This window comes from Capsicum annuum, chromosome 10, assembly GCF_002878395.1.
Source record: "Capsicum annuum cultivar UCD-10X-F1 chromosome 10, UCD10Xv1.1, whole genome shotgun sequence".
Classification (NCBI taxonomy): Eukaryota; Viridiplantae; Streptophyta; class Magnoliopsida; order Solanales; family Solanaceae; genus Capsicum; species Capsicum annuum.
This window is the reverse complement of record NC_061120.1, coordinates 187,608,819-187,626,406: the sequence shown is the minus strand read 5'-3', so window position 1 is coordinate 187,626,406 and position 17,588 is coordinate 187,608,819. Positions and strand designations below refer to the sequence as shown.

Below are 17,588 nucleotides of genomic sequence, written 5' to 3'. Positions count from 1 at the left end.
TTAATTCGGGTTCAATGGCATTTCTTCTTCAATAGCATCCAAGAACTAATCAATGACATTCAAGATTAATTTATCATCTTCCTCATCTCCTCATTCAAGAATTCAAGTTCTTAATTTTTTTCAAGTTTTTTGAATCGAAGTTCTTAGTTCAAGTGAGAACTCATTAATGACATTTCTTCTTCTTCTTCTTCTTCTTCTTCTTCTTCTTCTTCTTCTTCTTCTTCTTCTTCTTCTTCTTCTTCTTCTTCTTCTTCTTCTTCAATGGCATCCAAAAACTCGAATTATGTGAGAATGCTGAATCAAAAAAGTCAAATTCCATTGATTATGTGAAGCTGAATCGAATGTTGAATCAACGTGTTGAATCGAATTACGTGAAATTCATCAATAAAACAAAAGTCGACAGAATTTTGAATTTTGCGGCGCCATCACTGTTCATTGGCATTTTCACTATTGAAGGCATTGAAGAAGAAGAATAGAAGAAGAAAAAGAAGAAGAAAAAGAAGAAGAAGAAAAAGCCGTTGAAGAAGAATAATAGAAGAAGAAGCCAATATTTATTAAGAAAAAATAATAATTATTAAAAATAATGATGTGGCAATAAAAAATTTTAAAGAGAAAAAAAGTCAACTGACGTGCCTATGGACGCATGTAGTCACGTCCAGTGACACGTTAGCAATTGGGGGGTAATAAATTCGGTAAAAATAAGTTTTGGGGGGGTAATAAGTCATATTAAAAGGTTGAGCGTGTAGTTGGGATTTCGACTAAAGGTTGGGGGGTAACAGACCATTTTCTCTAAATTAGGACTAGGTTTAATTTTCAACATATTTTTATATCAATATATATTGTCCCGTCCCACGCTTGTATTTTATATTTTCTTTAACCATTGTAATTGTCATCCGCTAGGTTAGTATGTTATTCTCTCTCTTATTTTGAGTTGTTTTCCTTTTCTATTGGTTGTCGTGGCTTATTATTTTTTCTTTAGCTTGGGAGTGATTTTAAGTTTAACACATCATGCATTATTACATCTGTTTTGTTTGTGAATATTGATTTCTAGGTTTGATATTCTTGTATGTTCGAATCTAACAACGTAATTATTTTTCTCATATATATATGTACTTACGATAAAATATCTGTTTTGAACTTTTTGTACTTCATTAAAAACCTTTGTAATAGATAAAATCGTTTAATTTTAAATAATTAAAAGTTACACGTGCGAGGCACGTGCATTTAAACTAGTATCTATAAAATTAGGAACATATAATTATATTGATTATTGTCTCAATTTTCTTCGTATATGCTGGTGATTATAATTCTATAGCGTTAAATAAACAAGAGAAAATACATCAAATCACCCCTAAACTTGTGGCGAAAACTTACGTTAGACCCTAAACTTGTATGAAAATTATTTACCCCCCTTAACAACTTTTAACTGAATTTATTTCACCCCTTAGAAGTCGAAGTGAGGTCGCGTATTGCTGGACGCGTCGAAGTGCTATGTTTGCCTTTTATATTTTTTTAAAAGAAAATATTCTTTTAAAATTAAATAACGGCTACAATGCCCAAATCAAATAAACCCAATTTTATCCTCAAAACCCTAATTTACTTCTCTTCTTCCTCAATTTCTCAAAATCTCCTTTCTCTCTGAAATTTAAACATAATTTTGAGATAGATTTCTCTTTCATTTCAAACGTAATCTATTTTTCTAGCATGCAATGAGATCGATTAATTTGACTAAAACATTGTATGGAAGAAAATAATAATGCTTTGTACAAAGAAGTTTGTTGTAATCATGCATCTTGGACTTCGAGGAATCTCGGCAGAAGATTTTGGGCATGTCCTTATTATGGGGTAGATATCAATTTTTTTTCTTTTATTATTCCAATAGACTTATTAAAGACTAATTCATTCTTCATTTTTCACCATTGAAGGGTCCAAGATCTTGCGAATTTTGGTGTTGGAGGGATAGAGAAGATATTGATCTGAGGTCCAAATATGTGATTCCTAAACTAATAGAGAAATTAGGTGAGCTTAAGAATTTAGTTGAGTCTTCTTAATATATTTACAATCATGCATCGGTTAATGAAGTTGAAAAAGTTGAGTTGAACAAATTTGTTGAGGAACCTTCTCATGAAGTAGACAAGCCCAAAGAATCCAAAGATGATAATTGCGTTGATATGAAATTGAAGAAGTTGGAAGAAGAGGCTGAGAAGATCAAAGAAAGAGAGAAGAAGTGGAGAAGAATTGCTAAATTTGTTGTGTTTTGTTGTTCTCTACTACTAATAGTTATAAGCTATTGGCTTAGGATGATATATATAAAGAAAGGTTTAATGAGGTTACCTTAAGGTGGTTGTTGTTGTTAGAAGATATCTAGCTTATTTTGTGAATGGTGCAGCTTCTTTAAACTTATTTTGTAATCTACTTTGGCTGGTGACTGTCTCTTGACCACTTGGTCGTTGTATTTTGTAGTTTAGCTTCTTTTAAGCTTCTTTTGTAATATATTCAGCTATTGGTTCTATTGATATATATGAAGAAAGGTAGTTGAATTGATTGCATTTTAAGCATTTGTTTCTTTGGTAATGTTGCAACTTTTTTTGTAATAAAGTTAACCACAACTGCTTATAGTCACAACTAGTTAAGCAAGACTACACAAACTACCATTTACCACAACTGCTTATAGTCACAACTAGTTAAGAAAGACTGCATAAACTACTATTTACCACAACTGCTTATAGTCAAATGACAATTGCAGTCACATCTGCTCATATTTCTAACAAAAATATGTGGCCGAAAGTGCAGTCACATTTACATCATGCAATTACACATCAAATTAGTGCAGTCACAGCTGAATAATTAAAGTCACTAATCAAAATAGAAATTGGCTAAGTGGAAGCCACTAATGTTTCAGTACACAACATCAATAAACAAAAACAAAAATAAGGCTTCTTCTACTGAAAGGTTAATGAACTTGTTTGACTTAGATGATTCACTTCAGCAGCATTTGACTTTGTCCTCATCCTTTTCTGTGCTCTCATGACTTCAAGATCTTGTTGGTTTATAGCTTTCTTTCCTTTCCATTTCACACCGAATTTGAGTTTGTGATTTTTAAGATGTCCAGTCACTATGGAGGAGTTCATAGGCATTCCAGGTTGAAAAAATAAAGTAGAACAAATTTATTTTAAGACTTTTAAAAGATAGACTTTAAAATAGAGAAATTTTATCAAATTTAACTTACATTGAGAATTTTATAACCACTTTCTGTTTGAAGCACCCCCATTCTAACCATCCTAGGTCTTTTAAAAGGTGCCCCTTTACCTCTTCCAACACCAGTGACATAATCAATTTCTCTTCCTTTATTAGCACAGCTCCTCGTCCTTTACCTCTACTAACACCAATCACAGTAGAAGCTGCAGTTCCCATTCCTTTACCTTTACCAATAATAGTAGAAGTTGCAACTCCTCTACCTCTACCATTACTATCAATATTAGAAGGTGTAACTCCTCTCCCTCTACCAATACTACCTACAGTAACAGCAACAACAGGTCCTCTTCCTCTACCAACACCATCTATAGTAGTAGCAGCAGCAACTCCCCTTCTTCTACCAGTAGCAATAACATCAACTTCCTTCCTTCTACCAGCAGCATCAGCATCAGCTCTAACATCAGCAACATCAAATCCCCTTCCTCTACTAGAAAAAACAGTATCAACCTAAAACATATAACAAAAAATGTAAGAAAATAACTGAGAAATGAACTAGTAGTTGATGACAAGTCAATTGTTACCTTTGTAGACCCTTTTTGGTCTTCCTCTTCCTCTTTTTGTACCTGATGCTGCAGAGGAACCTACACTGGATTTTTTTGAACTTGTAGCCAAAGGACAACCCTTCTTATTATGACCCTTGGCATAACATATGTTGCAGCTCATCTTAACACCATGTTTAGACAACTTTCCAGTCTTGTTTTTACTTTGCTTCTTTCTTCTAGATTTGCCAGGTCTGCCTGAAAGTTTTTTTATTGTTGGAGGTAAAACAGAAGGGTTGGTTGATTTTGACCATATTTGCATATTAGTAACAGGCTGGATGTAGTAACTAAAGGTCTTGAGGTAGGTTTCCTTGGTATACCAATGTGCAACATGATTAATTGGCTCTAATCTCCTATAATTTGGTACAGCTATGGCATGACAACAAGGTATACCTTTCAATATCCAAGACCTACAAGTACAATTTATATCTCTCAAATTCACTATGAAGGTATTGGCACAGCTATCCTTAACTTCAAAACCAAACTCACCATTCCACTCAAGGTTACACTTCATTGATTTTGATGTGTTTTCTTGCAATACTTTTAGTGCCATTGGAGAAATATCTGTTATCCAAGTATCAACAAACTCTCTCAATTGTCCTATTCTTCTCATCACCTTGACCCTTATTTCTTTAAGCATTATGATGATAGTCTTGTGTCTGGGTCCTAATATCCATGAATTAAAAAAATTTCAACCATGTTGTTGTCAACACTGTCACAACAACTATGATACTTGAAGTACACTTTGGACCACCTTTCTATGTTGTACCATAAAAGATCTTCACAAATTTTATCACCTAAAATCTCTATATGATCCAAATTTCTTCTCAATTCTTGCTCATATGTGGACTTGGCACACTTTCAAAAATATTTTCTCCTTTCAATACCATTCCAAACTTTGGATCAGTTGGCTAGAATATGTCTTGCACACATTCTTTGTTCTGCATTTGGCAGCAATTCTCTAATTACATTATCAAGGCCCTTCAAGAAATAATAAATGTTAGAGCTTATAGTTAAAAATAAAAAATATAGTTAAAATAAAAAATAAAAATAAACAACAAATGCTTTACCTTCTGCATATCAGTGATAGTAGTCACTTCAGAACCATCTCCAAGCTCAAGATCATTCTTCACAAGTCTTATAAACCATCTCCAATTGAATGTGTTTTCAACTTCAACCACTGCCCAGGCTAGTGGTAGCGTCTAATTATTCCCATCTTTACAAACAGCCACAAGTAGTTGACCTTTACAAACACCTTTCAAAAAGCAACTATCAAATCCAATACATCTCCTAGCACCAGCTTTGAATGCTTTCTTCAAAGTATTAAAGCATATATAAAATGATACAAATTATTTTTTTCCATCTTCAAAGGTTTCTTCACTAAGCCTCACCACACATGTGCTACCTGAATTGTTCTTTAAAAGCTCATCTTTATAATCTAGAATCCTTCTAAACTCCTCTACATGGTCACCCATGATCTGCTGCAACAGAATATTCCTAGCTTTTCTTGCCACTGTCCTCCGAATATATATCTCTAATTCTTTTTTCAATCAAGTTTGAAACTGAAAAACTCTAATACCAGGCTTAGATATAACCTTGTATCTCTCTGCCAAGTACTTTGAATTCACAAGTTTGTTTTTGGTTGTGGCATTACATATGTGGACTGGATTATACTTCTTCACTTGAAAATCTCCAGTTCTAGAATCATAGCTTCCAAACAACAACCATCGACAACCATCAATACATTTTACTCTCATCCTTTTGATTCATTCACATACTTGTCTAATTCTACATGTTCTTGCACAGAGTACATAGTAATAGCTTTTCTAAATTGCTGAATATTTTCAAAACAAAGATCAAGCTCCCAAACTATTTTTTTACAAGTAGGATCAAACACAATTCTCTTATGATTTCTTTTTGTTCTTCTTGCTTTTCCTTTTCTTCTTCCAAATTATTCTACTTCATCATCTCCGTCATTGCGATCATCACTATCTATTTCAAAGCACAATTCTCTTATGATTTCTTTTTGTTCTTCTTGCTTTTCCTTTTCTTCTTCCAAATTGTTCTACTTCATCATCTCCGTCATTGCGATCATCACTATCTATTTCAAAGCTAACATCCACATTAGAATCAAAATATGGCTTATCTCCAGCTATTTTTCCCTCTAAAGTTGTTTTTTTTTGTTGGCTAAGAACTCATCATATCCTAAGTCAACTCCTTTTTGACCTAAACTAACCCCTTCAGATCTTGGCTCTTTTTTCTTCCTTTTTTTCTTCAAATCTCTTCTCTTTGGCAGCTCTCTTTTCTTCCCTCAAAACTATAACCTCATCATGAACATCACTACCATATTCATCTTCACCTTCATAAAAAAGTCTTCATAATCTGAATTTGCAGTATCAGGTAATTCACTTTTTTCAATCAGATGGAATTATTGGGGCATCTGATGCAGTAATAAAACTAGTCCCACCCAGGTTTTGCTAAGCATGAGGAGCAGCACCACAATCACTACCCAAGATATGCTCACCAGTAGCAGCAACCCCACTACCATCACTATTCAAGTTCTTCCCAACAGTAGAAGCAACACCACTACAACCACTATTTTCAACAATATTAGCAGAGGGTGCACTACTCAAGTTTTGCACAACAGTTGCAGCAACACCACTACCCAAATTTTTCTCTACAATACCTAACTCCTTACCATTAGAACCAATAACACCAAATACATTACACTCCCCAACACTAGTAGCAGCAGAACCACCAAAAGGCTCTTGAGGTGTTGCAGCCTCTACAAAGCCATCTTCAAACCCTAATTTTTCACTAATCCCACAGTCTTGACTGGACTCTTTGTCAAAAGAAGTAGAAGATTCCCCACCCACATGGGTATATTCAATGACAGGGGCTTTAGGGACCACATGGGGTTCATCTACTAAATATGACACATATAGCAGAACAATATCTCTATTTTTAAGTTGAGGTAAAATACCCAAAATATCCCTATCACAAGTCACTTTTACTAGGTAATTACATTTAGGAGGTCTCATATAGACAATTCACGAGGAAACATTATAACCAATTTCTTTAACATATCCAACAAACTCATAGTATGAAAATCTGTCAATATCGACACCAAAACAATATGTAACAATATCTCCATGGTACTTCATACGAGGCTTTTGTTGTAACTTTCCTCCATGATGAAACCTCAGTATAATATATGCAAAATCCATAGTTAATCTGGAAAAAATTTTAAAAAACACGATCTTTACAATAAAATCAATTTTTACGGGATAGAAAACCCCTAAATCCAAATACAACAACTTAAACAACTTAAAAAATTTACGAAAAGCCCTAAAACTAACCTGTTTGAACCCTAATAAAGTTGTAGATCTTCTGATTTTGGGTGAAATAGAGTTGAAAATTAACCTAAATACGCGATTTTTAGCTGCTAAAGTGAGAGAAATGTCGTTGAGTGAGGGAATTAGGGGTATTTGTTAGGGTATTAGGGGTATTTGTTAGGGTTGGGTCGGGTTTTAATGAACGAGTTGGGTTTATTAAGGTTGGGTCGGGTTTTAGTAAATGAATTCATTAAATGACGTGGATGAATAAAAAATGTGTGTCCAACACTATCAAGTCTTGAATTAGGAAAGGATTTAGAGGGGTGATATAAATTCAGTTAAAAGTTGTTAAGGGGGGTAAATAATTATCATACAAGTTTAGGGTCTAAAGTAAATTTTCGCCACAAATTTAGGGGTGATTCGATGTATTTTCTCAATAAACAATAATGTTGTAAAATAAATAACCATGAAAACAATGATATGTAAAGTAGTGAATTCTTCCTATTTTTGGTAGAAAATAATAGAAGTGCAAATTGGCTTATACTACTATTTTTTCATTTATTTTTAAATATTTAAAAATGAAATAATTGAAAATCTTATCTATTATAAATCTTAAAAATGTTGACAGTGTAAAATATTCATTCCACTAACAGTGTATATTAGTTAATCTCCCTAATTGTTCGCAGTAGAGAAATTAAGTTGTGAAATATAAAGGCACAGTATTTGGAGGGCTAATTAAGGCTCAACGTAAGTGCAAGAGACTGATTAATTAGGATACGATAGAGAAGTTTCTGGAGGACTTTTTATAGGTTAGGCAACAAAATCAAGCCATTAATTTATAGTCCATCGGATTTTAAATGGGTTAAACTATGATTCATTTATTACTAACTTAATCAAATGATATATTTGTATCCACAATGGCTCGTCCATATGGATCAAAACAATAATGCTACATTCAAAATCTTAATCATATTGTTGAGACCGAAAAATATTTCAATTTGGAAGAATTTACGATCTTACGGCAGCTGAGCAATTGAAATTATGTTTAAATTTTTTTTTTTACTATATAGAAGAGCCAAAGCATGGACGATCAAGGGCAGAAGCTGTAAATATGCCCATTATTGAGGGCAAAGTTAGTTATGTCTGGTAGATATTTAGTTATCCTTTCATCAAAATATTCTAGGAACAACTACATATTTCTAATAAGAACAGTCTTCAATTGTCCTCCATCTCTCAAGAATACTTAGCAACACTGCTTTCATCGTCATCGGCGGCAACACAATAACACTCGAAAATAATAGCACCAGTGAAGAGACCCATTTTGACAAAGTTACGGAAGGTTGTCTTGCGTCGGTGTCTCCGCCATTTGGACGATTCAATGTTGCAGCTCTTCTATTATTGGTTAATTGCATGAAGTATTCTAATCCGTTGGTTATGGTCTGATAGTTGTTATTACTAACACACTAAATCTAGGTCTAGAGACATTAACTCTCTCATCTCTTTTCCCTTTGAATGGCCATTTTTTATACTTTGCGAAAAAGTAAAGAGCGAATTATCTTTGATATTGTTGTAATTATTGTGATTGAGTGAGGGTCAAAGCACACTTAAAATATCCCTTTATTTTCAAATTTCATACCGCATATTGGTTGATGGAATTGGTTTGTCTTCTTCATCTGGGTTGAGCTAGGTTCATGTATAGAGTAGTGGCTTGATTCAATATTGTTGTATGAAAGTTGGAATTTTACTTGATGATTTTCGCCAAAGTTTGAGTCCTTACAAATTACCTTTGTTCATTTTTGTGTCTATGTAGTTCTTTTCATTCTGTAGAATATGTGATGCACTTTCTGAAACTAATTTGATAAATAGAAAAAGTATTAGTTAGTTAAGCATAGAGTGAATTACACATAATCCATTAAATTGTACCTATTTTACCTTTCCAATGAGATAGAGAACCTCTTTGGTCCCCGCAGTGTAGCTTAGCTGTCAACAAAGTGGGTAAAAGCATGGGAGACGAGAGTTCAAATTGTAGAAGTGACAAGATGATGGGTGTTTTCTTGCTATCTGCCCAAGTCTTGTGGAGGGTTACCGGAATTTGTGCGGGGGAGATAACAAGTACTTGGTGGAATAGTCGAGGTGCGCACAAAATAGATGGAAACTACCCTTATAAAAATATTATAGACTATTATGTCTTTTGTTTCAAGTATATTTGATTAATAATCCAGGGAAATAGGAAGATTGATGATGATGTTACACATCGTATTGGAGCGAGATGGATGAAATGAAAGCTCGCATCTGGTATCTTGTGTGATAAGAAAGTGCTGTCAAGAATCTGCTGCTGCAAAGATAACATTTTACTTCATTGGCATTCGATGTCTTCTTGATATTACGAGTCAGCCTTATAAAGTTGCAATGGTTGGTGTAAAATGCAAGTTAGGATGCACTGACGCTATCGTTTTCATGGTAAGACATCAACCGGAACTGTAAGTTCTATGGAAAATGTGATGAAACTAATAATTTGGTTAGTAAAATGTATTTGGGATGTCATTTTTGTCTTGAGTGATTGAGGTTTGGATTTTGGATATCTCATGGTTTTTTTCTTCATAGACGTTGCCTGTTTGTGGTCTATGACAGTGAGATACCATTGATATCTTCAAATTATTCTAATTTGTATACAAGTTTGTGGAAGGCACAATACAGTAGGTTTGAATTTTGATTTTGCAGTTGTATGTAGGACTATCGAAAATGACATATAAAATTACTTTTATATCTAAGCTTCAGCTTATAGAGTATCTTTTTTTTCCTAAAACAAAATGTGATGTCCAGGCCAGCTTGTGCGCACCTCGACTAATTCTGCTACCTGCTACCTCCAATCAACAGAAGTACCAGGCAACTCATTCGACAACGCATCCTGGAGTTCTTCTAGATCTTTCGTTCAATGATTCAGAGCTTATTCTTAACCCTTTGATTAACGTTGCGGGTTCGGGTCATCTGAAGATTGTTGAAGCTGCCCTTGATGTTGTGCAGCAGCTCATTGCTTATGGTTATCTTAGGGGTGAAGTGGACCCCACTCGGGGTCCAAATACAAAGCTTCTATCGAAATTGATTGGGTTTGTTTGTAAATGTCATGATTTGGGCGATGATGCGGTGGAATTGCTTGTAACTAAGTCTATTTTATCTGCTGTGACGTCGGTTTTGATTCGAATACATGGGTATTCTTTGTTGCAGGTTGTTAGGATGTGCTATGATATTTATTTAGAGAGTAAGAATGTGGTGAATCAGACGATGGCTAAGGCTTCATTGGTACATATGTTGGTGATTGTTTTCCGGAGAATGGAGGCGGATTCATTTACGGTGCCATGGCAGCCTACTGTTATCGCGGAGTTAATGGAACCAGCTGAAAAAGATGATACTGATGGATTGATGACATTGTTTGTTCAGGGGTTTATAACTAAAGTGTTGCAAGACATTGATGGAGTTTTCAATGCACGGACTCTCAGGGTTGGTGCTACACCTACTGGTGCTCATGATGAGGCATTTGAGACAACTACATCAACCGTGGAGTCGACCTGCTGATTTCTTGGATTCCACGGATAAAGATATGTTGGATGTGAATTATTGTGAGATTAACATGTATAAGACGGCGTTGGAAAGGCAAAAAAAGGAGAGCTGGTGGACGGGGAGGGAGAAAGGGATGATGATTCGGAATAAGTTGAGAAGAGATGCGTTCTTGGTGTTCAGAGCTTTATGTAAGTTCTCATTGAAGACCCCACCCAAGAAGGCAGCAACAGATCCACTGTTAATGAAGGGAAAGATTGTGGCGTTGGAGCTGCTCAAGATATTGTTGGAGAATGCTGGAGCAATATTTAGGACAAGTGACAGGTATTTACCCAACAATCTGATTTAAATCTTTTCTATACCTCAATTACTTGTGTAATTGATCGTCTATATTCTAATAACTATACCATGGTTCTTATTTCTGAGTATTGTTTTTCTGTCATTGCTTCATTTTTTGTTGCATAAATGTGTCAATGGCATACATCTATTTTTGCTATTTCTCTGAAGGAGCCGTTAACTCATATGATCACTCTTTTGTCAAAGTTTTAATTTTGGTCGTTACATCTACTCGTGAAGGTATTCCGATGCAAGATTAGTAGCTAGTGCATTGTGTTTCTTAAACGTATTGCAGCTGGATGCTATGTACGGGGCATATTTAGAACAAGTTTCGGCTTTGGCTGCTGCACTTACTGATACGGTCAAACGTACTGAATATTATGGATTTTCTTCCTTGCATATGTATAAAAATATCCAGTATTAAAGTTTGTCAAATCATCGGCCAATTCATATTATTTTTTTTCAACAATCAGCCCATTCACTTTGCCTCCAGGATTAATAATGCTTTCATATCTGTCATCTCCCGAGCTTGCAAAAGATATAGATGCGTTTCTTAGTTTATAAAAACCTTTGGGATGTTTGATTGGTGGGATCGGGATAATAATTTTAAGACATAGTTTCGCAATAGGCATCCGTATTATTATTATATCCCATCCAACCAATCAAACGACCATCCAAATAAATTGTCGTTCAAATTCCGCTTTTCCTTATTTACTAGATAAGTTAAGCCGTGCTCTGTACGACCCAACGTTATTCAACTAAATTTTTGAATACCTTTTTTCACGACATTCATATTTTAGTGCGAAGTGTTGTTGATTTCGTTACTTATCTTGAGGTCATATAGTAGCTACAAATATTACAATTTTTAATACTCCCTCTAAAATACCAAATTAAATTTTCATGAACTCATAAAATTTTTCAGAAATGGCTACTCCCATAGCTAAAATGAACCAAGAAATACACCATTCTTATTACAATTCAGATTGATAATAAAAGCAATAGGCAAGAAAGAATGCTAAAAAAAGTAAAGACCACTTGCACCTATACTATCAATACATGTATTTGATTGGACATTTACATTTGGCCATGCTTCAACAGTTTCACCTCTTGAATTAAACAATCACAAAAAGTATCATCTTCATGAAAATTCATTCAGTTTCTATAGTCTCTTCGAAAAAATCATAAGAAGCAAATTTTCTTCATATTTGTGGAAGTATGAATCTTCACCCCAAATAAAATCTCCTAAGGCCTATAATGTTACGTCCGTTGGTGGCTTTAAAATCATGCTATACACATGGGGGTGATTTGTTGTACCATTTTATACATACTGTTGGCAGTGTTCATATTCCACCAAACACTGAAAGAAATTCTATAAAGTACTCCTCTTTTTTAAATAGTTATTTACAAAGTATTGTTCTCAATGCTCCAAATGAAAAAATGTTATTTGTTGCTCTTATATGCTCTTAAGCTAAGGTAATACCAACCCCAATATACAGAGTCCAAAAAGTTGCTTACTCTGTAGGACAATGAGTACACCATTCCTTCCTGTTCTTCTAAGTTGGACATATGCTTATGATTGCTCATGTTATAAAGCTTTTGATAGTTCTGTTACATTAGCATGGATAGCTGCACAAAGTATGTGATGGAAAAATTAGAGATACAGAAAAGGCCAGCATGATACACCAAGTCCCACTATACACAAGGTTTGGGAAAAAACCGGACCACAAGGGTCTATTATAGAACACATTTAGACTCATTTTACACAAGCCACCCAGCTGTTTGGCTGGTACTCCACTGTCTATTATATTTCCATTGAAAAAAATCAACCATCTCAACAGTAATTGGAATTATGTATCAGACTGCAGGCCTCTATAAAGATTTGTTCAATGAAAAAGTTTGCAGTAAAGATTTAAGGAGATTGCAAGATTACTCCTCAATGCCAAACTGCCAATCTGCTAATCTTGTTTCTAGACTCTCTCCAAGGAGTTTCATGCACTAACTTTTTGTTGTTTCCTTGGCAGGCCAATATTACTCGCACAAATCATATAATGTAGACCATGGGAACCGACTTCAAGTACCAATATTCTCATACATGGTTTCGGAATATAGACAAACTCATTCACTACGTAAACCAAGTGAGTTTCCACTGTCATTGCTGTGATTCCCCTCAAGACGGATGACTATTTCCTGTGAGTGTCCTTTTATACAAGCGTTTTATCATCATTTTAATTTCAGTATTTAGAGCTTGATACATATTTTGTATCATGTATGCAGACCGTTTAATGCTTATTGGACTGGATACTTTACAAGTTTATATTTGGAGATTGTAGCTGTAGTGATGCTTTGGTTCTTTAGCTGTATTGAGATTGATGATTTGAAAGAGAAGTTGAAAATGGCAACGTTGGTTAGTAGCAGCAATAGTAGTGGGAAGAAAAGTAAGTCGAAACGAAGAGTTAGCTGTAGCAGTCAAGCTCAGGTTAATATGTTACCAGCACCTCATTTGTTCGAAGCTACGGTGAATTCAGTTAAAGAAGCGTAAAAAAAAATTGTTCATCATCTCAAGAAAATCCAGAAGCATGTTCAATCATCTATTCATTACTTCTCATTCAACTCTTTTCTTCATAACGGTTTTAACACTGATTTCCTTTTTATTTCAAGTCTACTGATTTCCTTTTTGTTTCAGGTCTACCTGTAGTTAAAGCTTAAAGTGGTATGGACTGCGTACATCTTATCCTACCCCACTATGTGGAAATACACTGGGTTTGTTGTTGTTGTTGTTGTTGTTGTATACGAAAAGTGTTGAACAAGGTTGGGGTATTAGTAAAGCTGAGATTAGTTATTCTGAAATTTATTTGTTATCCATTGTTTGATTTAGGGATCGTTTGGTTATTTAATTATTATAAGTCATCTATGTATTGCACAATAGTTTGCTAGCGTGAAATAACACTGATTTGTTCTCTACGCAGTGTACACTCTTCCTAAGCTCTACTTGAAGATGCAGTACTGCGTTTCTTGTGCAATTCGCTCCCAAGGTGGTTAGAGTCCATTCTCGTATTGATAGGAGAGTTCGTGAGCTTCCACAGTGTTTCAGGCGACCATGGGGTGTTCTATCCTCCCAATATTATCTTCTTCTCTTTGACTAAAGTTTCCTTGAGATGTGCATTTTGGTGGGGAATTGAACTTTGTGCTTGTTAAACGGAACTTGGTTATACTTGCTGTTAGCCGCTTTGTCATTTTGTTGATCTCTCATCTCATTTTGTTATTCCACCGATATATAGAAGATTTATGTTGCTTGGACTCTCCAAAATGTTGTTGCTTCTCTGTCATATCCTTAAAATGCACTATTTTGGAGGATTTAACATGCACATGGTAGCATTTTTGAAGAGTCCAAGTACCATAGCAAGAAATATATTTACCTGTTGTAGCCGATTAATACCAAGATAGATATCAATACAGTTGTAGTTATCCAGACTCACTTAAATATCACCCATCTGTACTATTTTCTAAGTATTTGTTTTGATAATGATGAGACTTTTTCGTGAACTTTGCCATTCTATGATTTTTTTTGGCTCACTTGGAGTTTGTCTTTCATGTGGTATTCCAGAATGATCTCCCAAAGGCAGGACAAGCTCCACGCCCCGCTGGAGGACCCCCTGCTGCAGCTCGCACTTAAGTTGTTAGGCTTCAGGTTTTGGTTGATCTTATAGTATGGTGTGTTTTACATGTTGTTTTGACAGTTTACTGTTTTCATTTAGATTATGGGACCTATTAGCATGTTATGGAATTGAATTTTGAATGGAAAACCGAGAGATCTAAATTTTCTAAATGAATGGCTTTTAATTTTTGTTCCGATAACCTCACATCACATCTGCCCATATGGTGTTCTTAGTTATTTCAGTTCCCAGATTCAAATTGATGGATGATAAATTTCTTCTAACCTTCTTCCACGCCTGCATTGACATTTGTCTTGATCCTGTATTGGTCTTTGTGTTTCTTAGTTGGTTCAGCATTATCGTTACTAAGTATGCATGTTTTGAGTGTATATATTTGTTCTATAGGTAGTCTTCTATCTTTGACACTTTATAAAGGATGACTAGAATGCTCATGTACAATATATATAATTTCATTTATAGATAGTCTTCTATGCTTGCCACTTTGTAAAGGATGAAATTTTGCTTTTGCATTTACAAATTATGAATTTTATGAAGTATATATGCCAAATTAGTGTTTAAATCATAGATGGAACTAATATGAAACACAAATTAAATTATATTAGAATTTGAAATACGCACGGGCATGCTTATCTTACGCACGGGCATGCTTATCTAGTAACAAAGAAATAGAGTTTAGATCATGTCCGTAGTATTGAATTATGACCCGTTATTTGATTCAATATGAATTGAGTCAAATAAATTTTGAACGGATAAAATTATAATTTACTAATTTGACCAATGTTTGCCCGTTTAAGCTTAATCTTATCTGTCCATCTTGTCATGATCACCACCATTATGTCACTTGATTTCTACATAATTTGCAGTTTGCTTACTTTAAAAGAAAAAAAGGAACTCCTTTTTGAAGTGTGTTTGGTATGAAGGAAAATGTTTTCCATCGAAAATAGTTTACTAGAAAATGTTTTCTTGGAAAACAAGTTGATTTCTTACTTGTTTTTCTATGTTTGATTGGTGAATGAAAAGTTTTTTTCAAAAAATATTTTATAGTGTTTGGTTGGTGAATGAAAAAATATTTTAAAAAAAATACATTTTAGTATTTAGTTAAAGCGTAAAAATATATTTTAAAAAAAATAATTTTTGATCTCAAAAAAATATTTTTTTAGGGTGTGTTCGATATGAAGGAGGAAAAATATTTTCTAGAAAAATAAGTTGTTTCTTACTTATATTCATGTGTTCGTTATGTAAATTGCTAAAGTATATGTTTTCTAAAAGTATTTGTATATATTTAACAAAACAATCAGAACTAAGAAAAATGGTGGGCTAAAAAAAAAAGTTTTGAATTATTTTAAAAAAAAATTTAAAACATTATTTTTTTTTTTGGAGAGGGGCTTGGTAGGTGGGGAGTGGGGTTTTCAAAATAGGTTGTAAGGGCGGTTAAGAAAATAATTTTGATTTTTTTAAAAATAATTTTTTATTTCTGGCTGGGGGGGGGGGGTTGGGGGGCTAGTACGGGATGGGGGGAGGGGTAGGGGAGTAAGAGTGGGGTAAAGAAAAAAATTTGAAATACAATTTTTTGAATGGGGTTGGGGGGTGGGGGAGGGGGGGGGGGGTGGGGTAAGGAAAAAAATTATTTTTTTTTTAAAAATATTTATTTTTTTTGGGGGGGGGGGGGGGGGGGGGGGGGGGGGGGGGGGGGAGTTGGTAGGATGGTCGGGTAGGGGAGGTAAGAAAAAAGTTTGAATTTAAAAAAAAAATAAAAAAAATTGGAAAAGGGAAGGGAGTAGGGTTTTGGGTAGGAGGTAAGATAAGAAAAAAATTTAAAATATTTTTTTAATAGGGGTGGTAGGGGGTGGGGTGGGCGTAGGGGTGGGGGATTGAGGGATAGAGTAGGGATGGGTGATTTTGAGAGTTGTGTGAATATTTCAACTTAAGAGTGAGGTTGAAAGAGAGTTTTGAAAAATGTTTTTCTTATTTTTTTTTTTTTAAGAAAAGTCATTTTCCTTAGATTTGAGGAAAATAAGTTGATTTGAAAAACATTTTTCAAAACCTTTAAACCAACCAAATATGAGAAAATTGAAAAACATTTTCCAAAAAATGTTTTCCTTCCTACTAAAACACAAAAAGTCACTCGTTTTCTCTTTTTCTATTTTCAGCTTGAGACTAGTTGTAACGATACTCACCAACACCGTACATAAAGGGCTGCACCAATTGTTAACTTGTTTACACTATAGATCTTTCTAATTTTGACTATAGGGACGGAGCTATAGTTTAGCTCCATCCCAAATTCTATAATTTGTCTTTAAGAAAATTAATTGAATATATGTATAAATTGATTAATTGAATATATGTATAAATTGTTACCTTAGACTTGGAGCCTAGCTAGTAATTTAAAATGACTAAAATTTAGAATACAAAAGTTCTAAAATTTGAGAAAGAGATCGAATTTCAGCTTAGAAGGCAAAACGTAACTACTGATCTGAGTTCTCAGTTCTGTTTTTGCTTGATTTTCTACTTGCTGCATTTGCCATATTATCTGTTCATATATATATATATATATATTTGCTTTATATCTTAATATTTGGTTGTCATATTGGTCGTGTAACTATGGTTCAAACAATTTTTCTTTTCGGTCAATGTTCTATCAAAAATAATCTCTTTATCTTAAAAAAATAGAGATAAGATTTACGTATATTTTACCTTTTTAAACTCTATTTTTGAAATTATATTGAATGTATTGTTATAGTTACACACGTTTACGTAATGCTAGGATAGTGAAATGAAAATAACTCATACATCTTCAGAATACCCTTAAAAAGGAGATTGTGAAAGGACAACGGCTTTACTTAGTTTATAAGTACTAGTGAAATGTACATGCTTTGCACGTGTGCTTCATGTCA

The 17,588-nt window shown here is 34.2% G+C and overlaps 1 protein-coding gene across 14 annotated transcripts; it reads left to right on the top strand.

Moving 5' to 3' along the window:
* The first annotated feature begins 8,306 nt into the window (after window positions 1–8,306).
* On the top strand, window positions 8,307–14,869 carry LOC107843436 (brefeldin A-inhibited guanine nucleotide-exchange protein 2). Of its 14 annotated transcripts, none has more exons than XR_001666364.2 (7): window positions 8,309–9,262; window positions 9,352–9,589; window positions 9,953–11,008; window positions 13,042–13,209; window positions 13,295–13,496; window positions 13,704–13,730; window positions 13,987–14,869. XR_001666364.2 is itself a non-coding variant. In XM_016687732.2 (6 exons), exons 3-4 carry the CDS (start codon window positions 9,539–9,541, stop codon window positions 10,700–10,702), a joined length of 801 nt encoding a protein of 266 aa, XP_016543218.2. In that variant the 5' UTR covers window positions 8,308–8,602; window positions 9,100–9,262; window positions 9,352–9,538; the 3' UTR covers window positions 10,703–11,008; window positions 13,042–13,209; window positions 13,295–14,869. The 14 variants fall into 14 exon arrangements, 9 of the variants coding, with proteins under 9 accessions (XP_016543226.2, XP_016543218.2, XP_016543222.2 ...); XR_007046289.1 differs by having other exon boundaries at window positions 13,704–14,122; window positions 14,625–14,869; XR_007046288.1 differs by having other exon boundaries at window positions 13,295–13,828; window positions 13,987–14,122; window positions 14,625–14,869.
* The last annotated feature ends 2,719 nt before the right edge of the window (window positions 14,870–17,588 follow it).

Excerpts from the sequence above, each read along its gene's own strand:
- LOC107843436 (XM_016687732.2), top strand. The coding sequence starts at position 9,539 with ATGGTTGGTGTAAAATGCAAGTTAGGATGCACTGACGCTATCGTTTTC. Across the intron at positions 9,590-9,952 it reads CTGACGCTATCGTTTTCATG|GCCAGCTTGTGCGCACCTCG; the intron begins GTAAGACATCAA and ends TGTGATGTCCAG.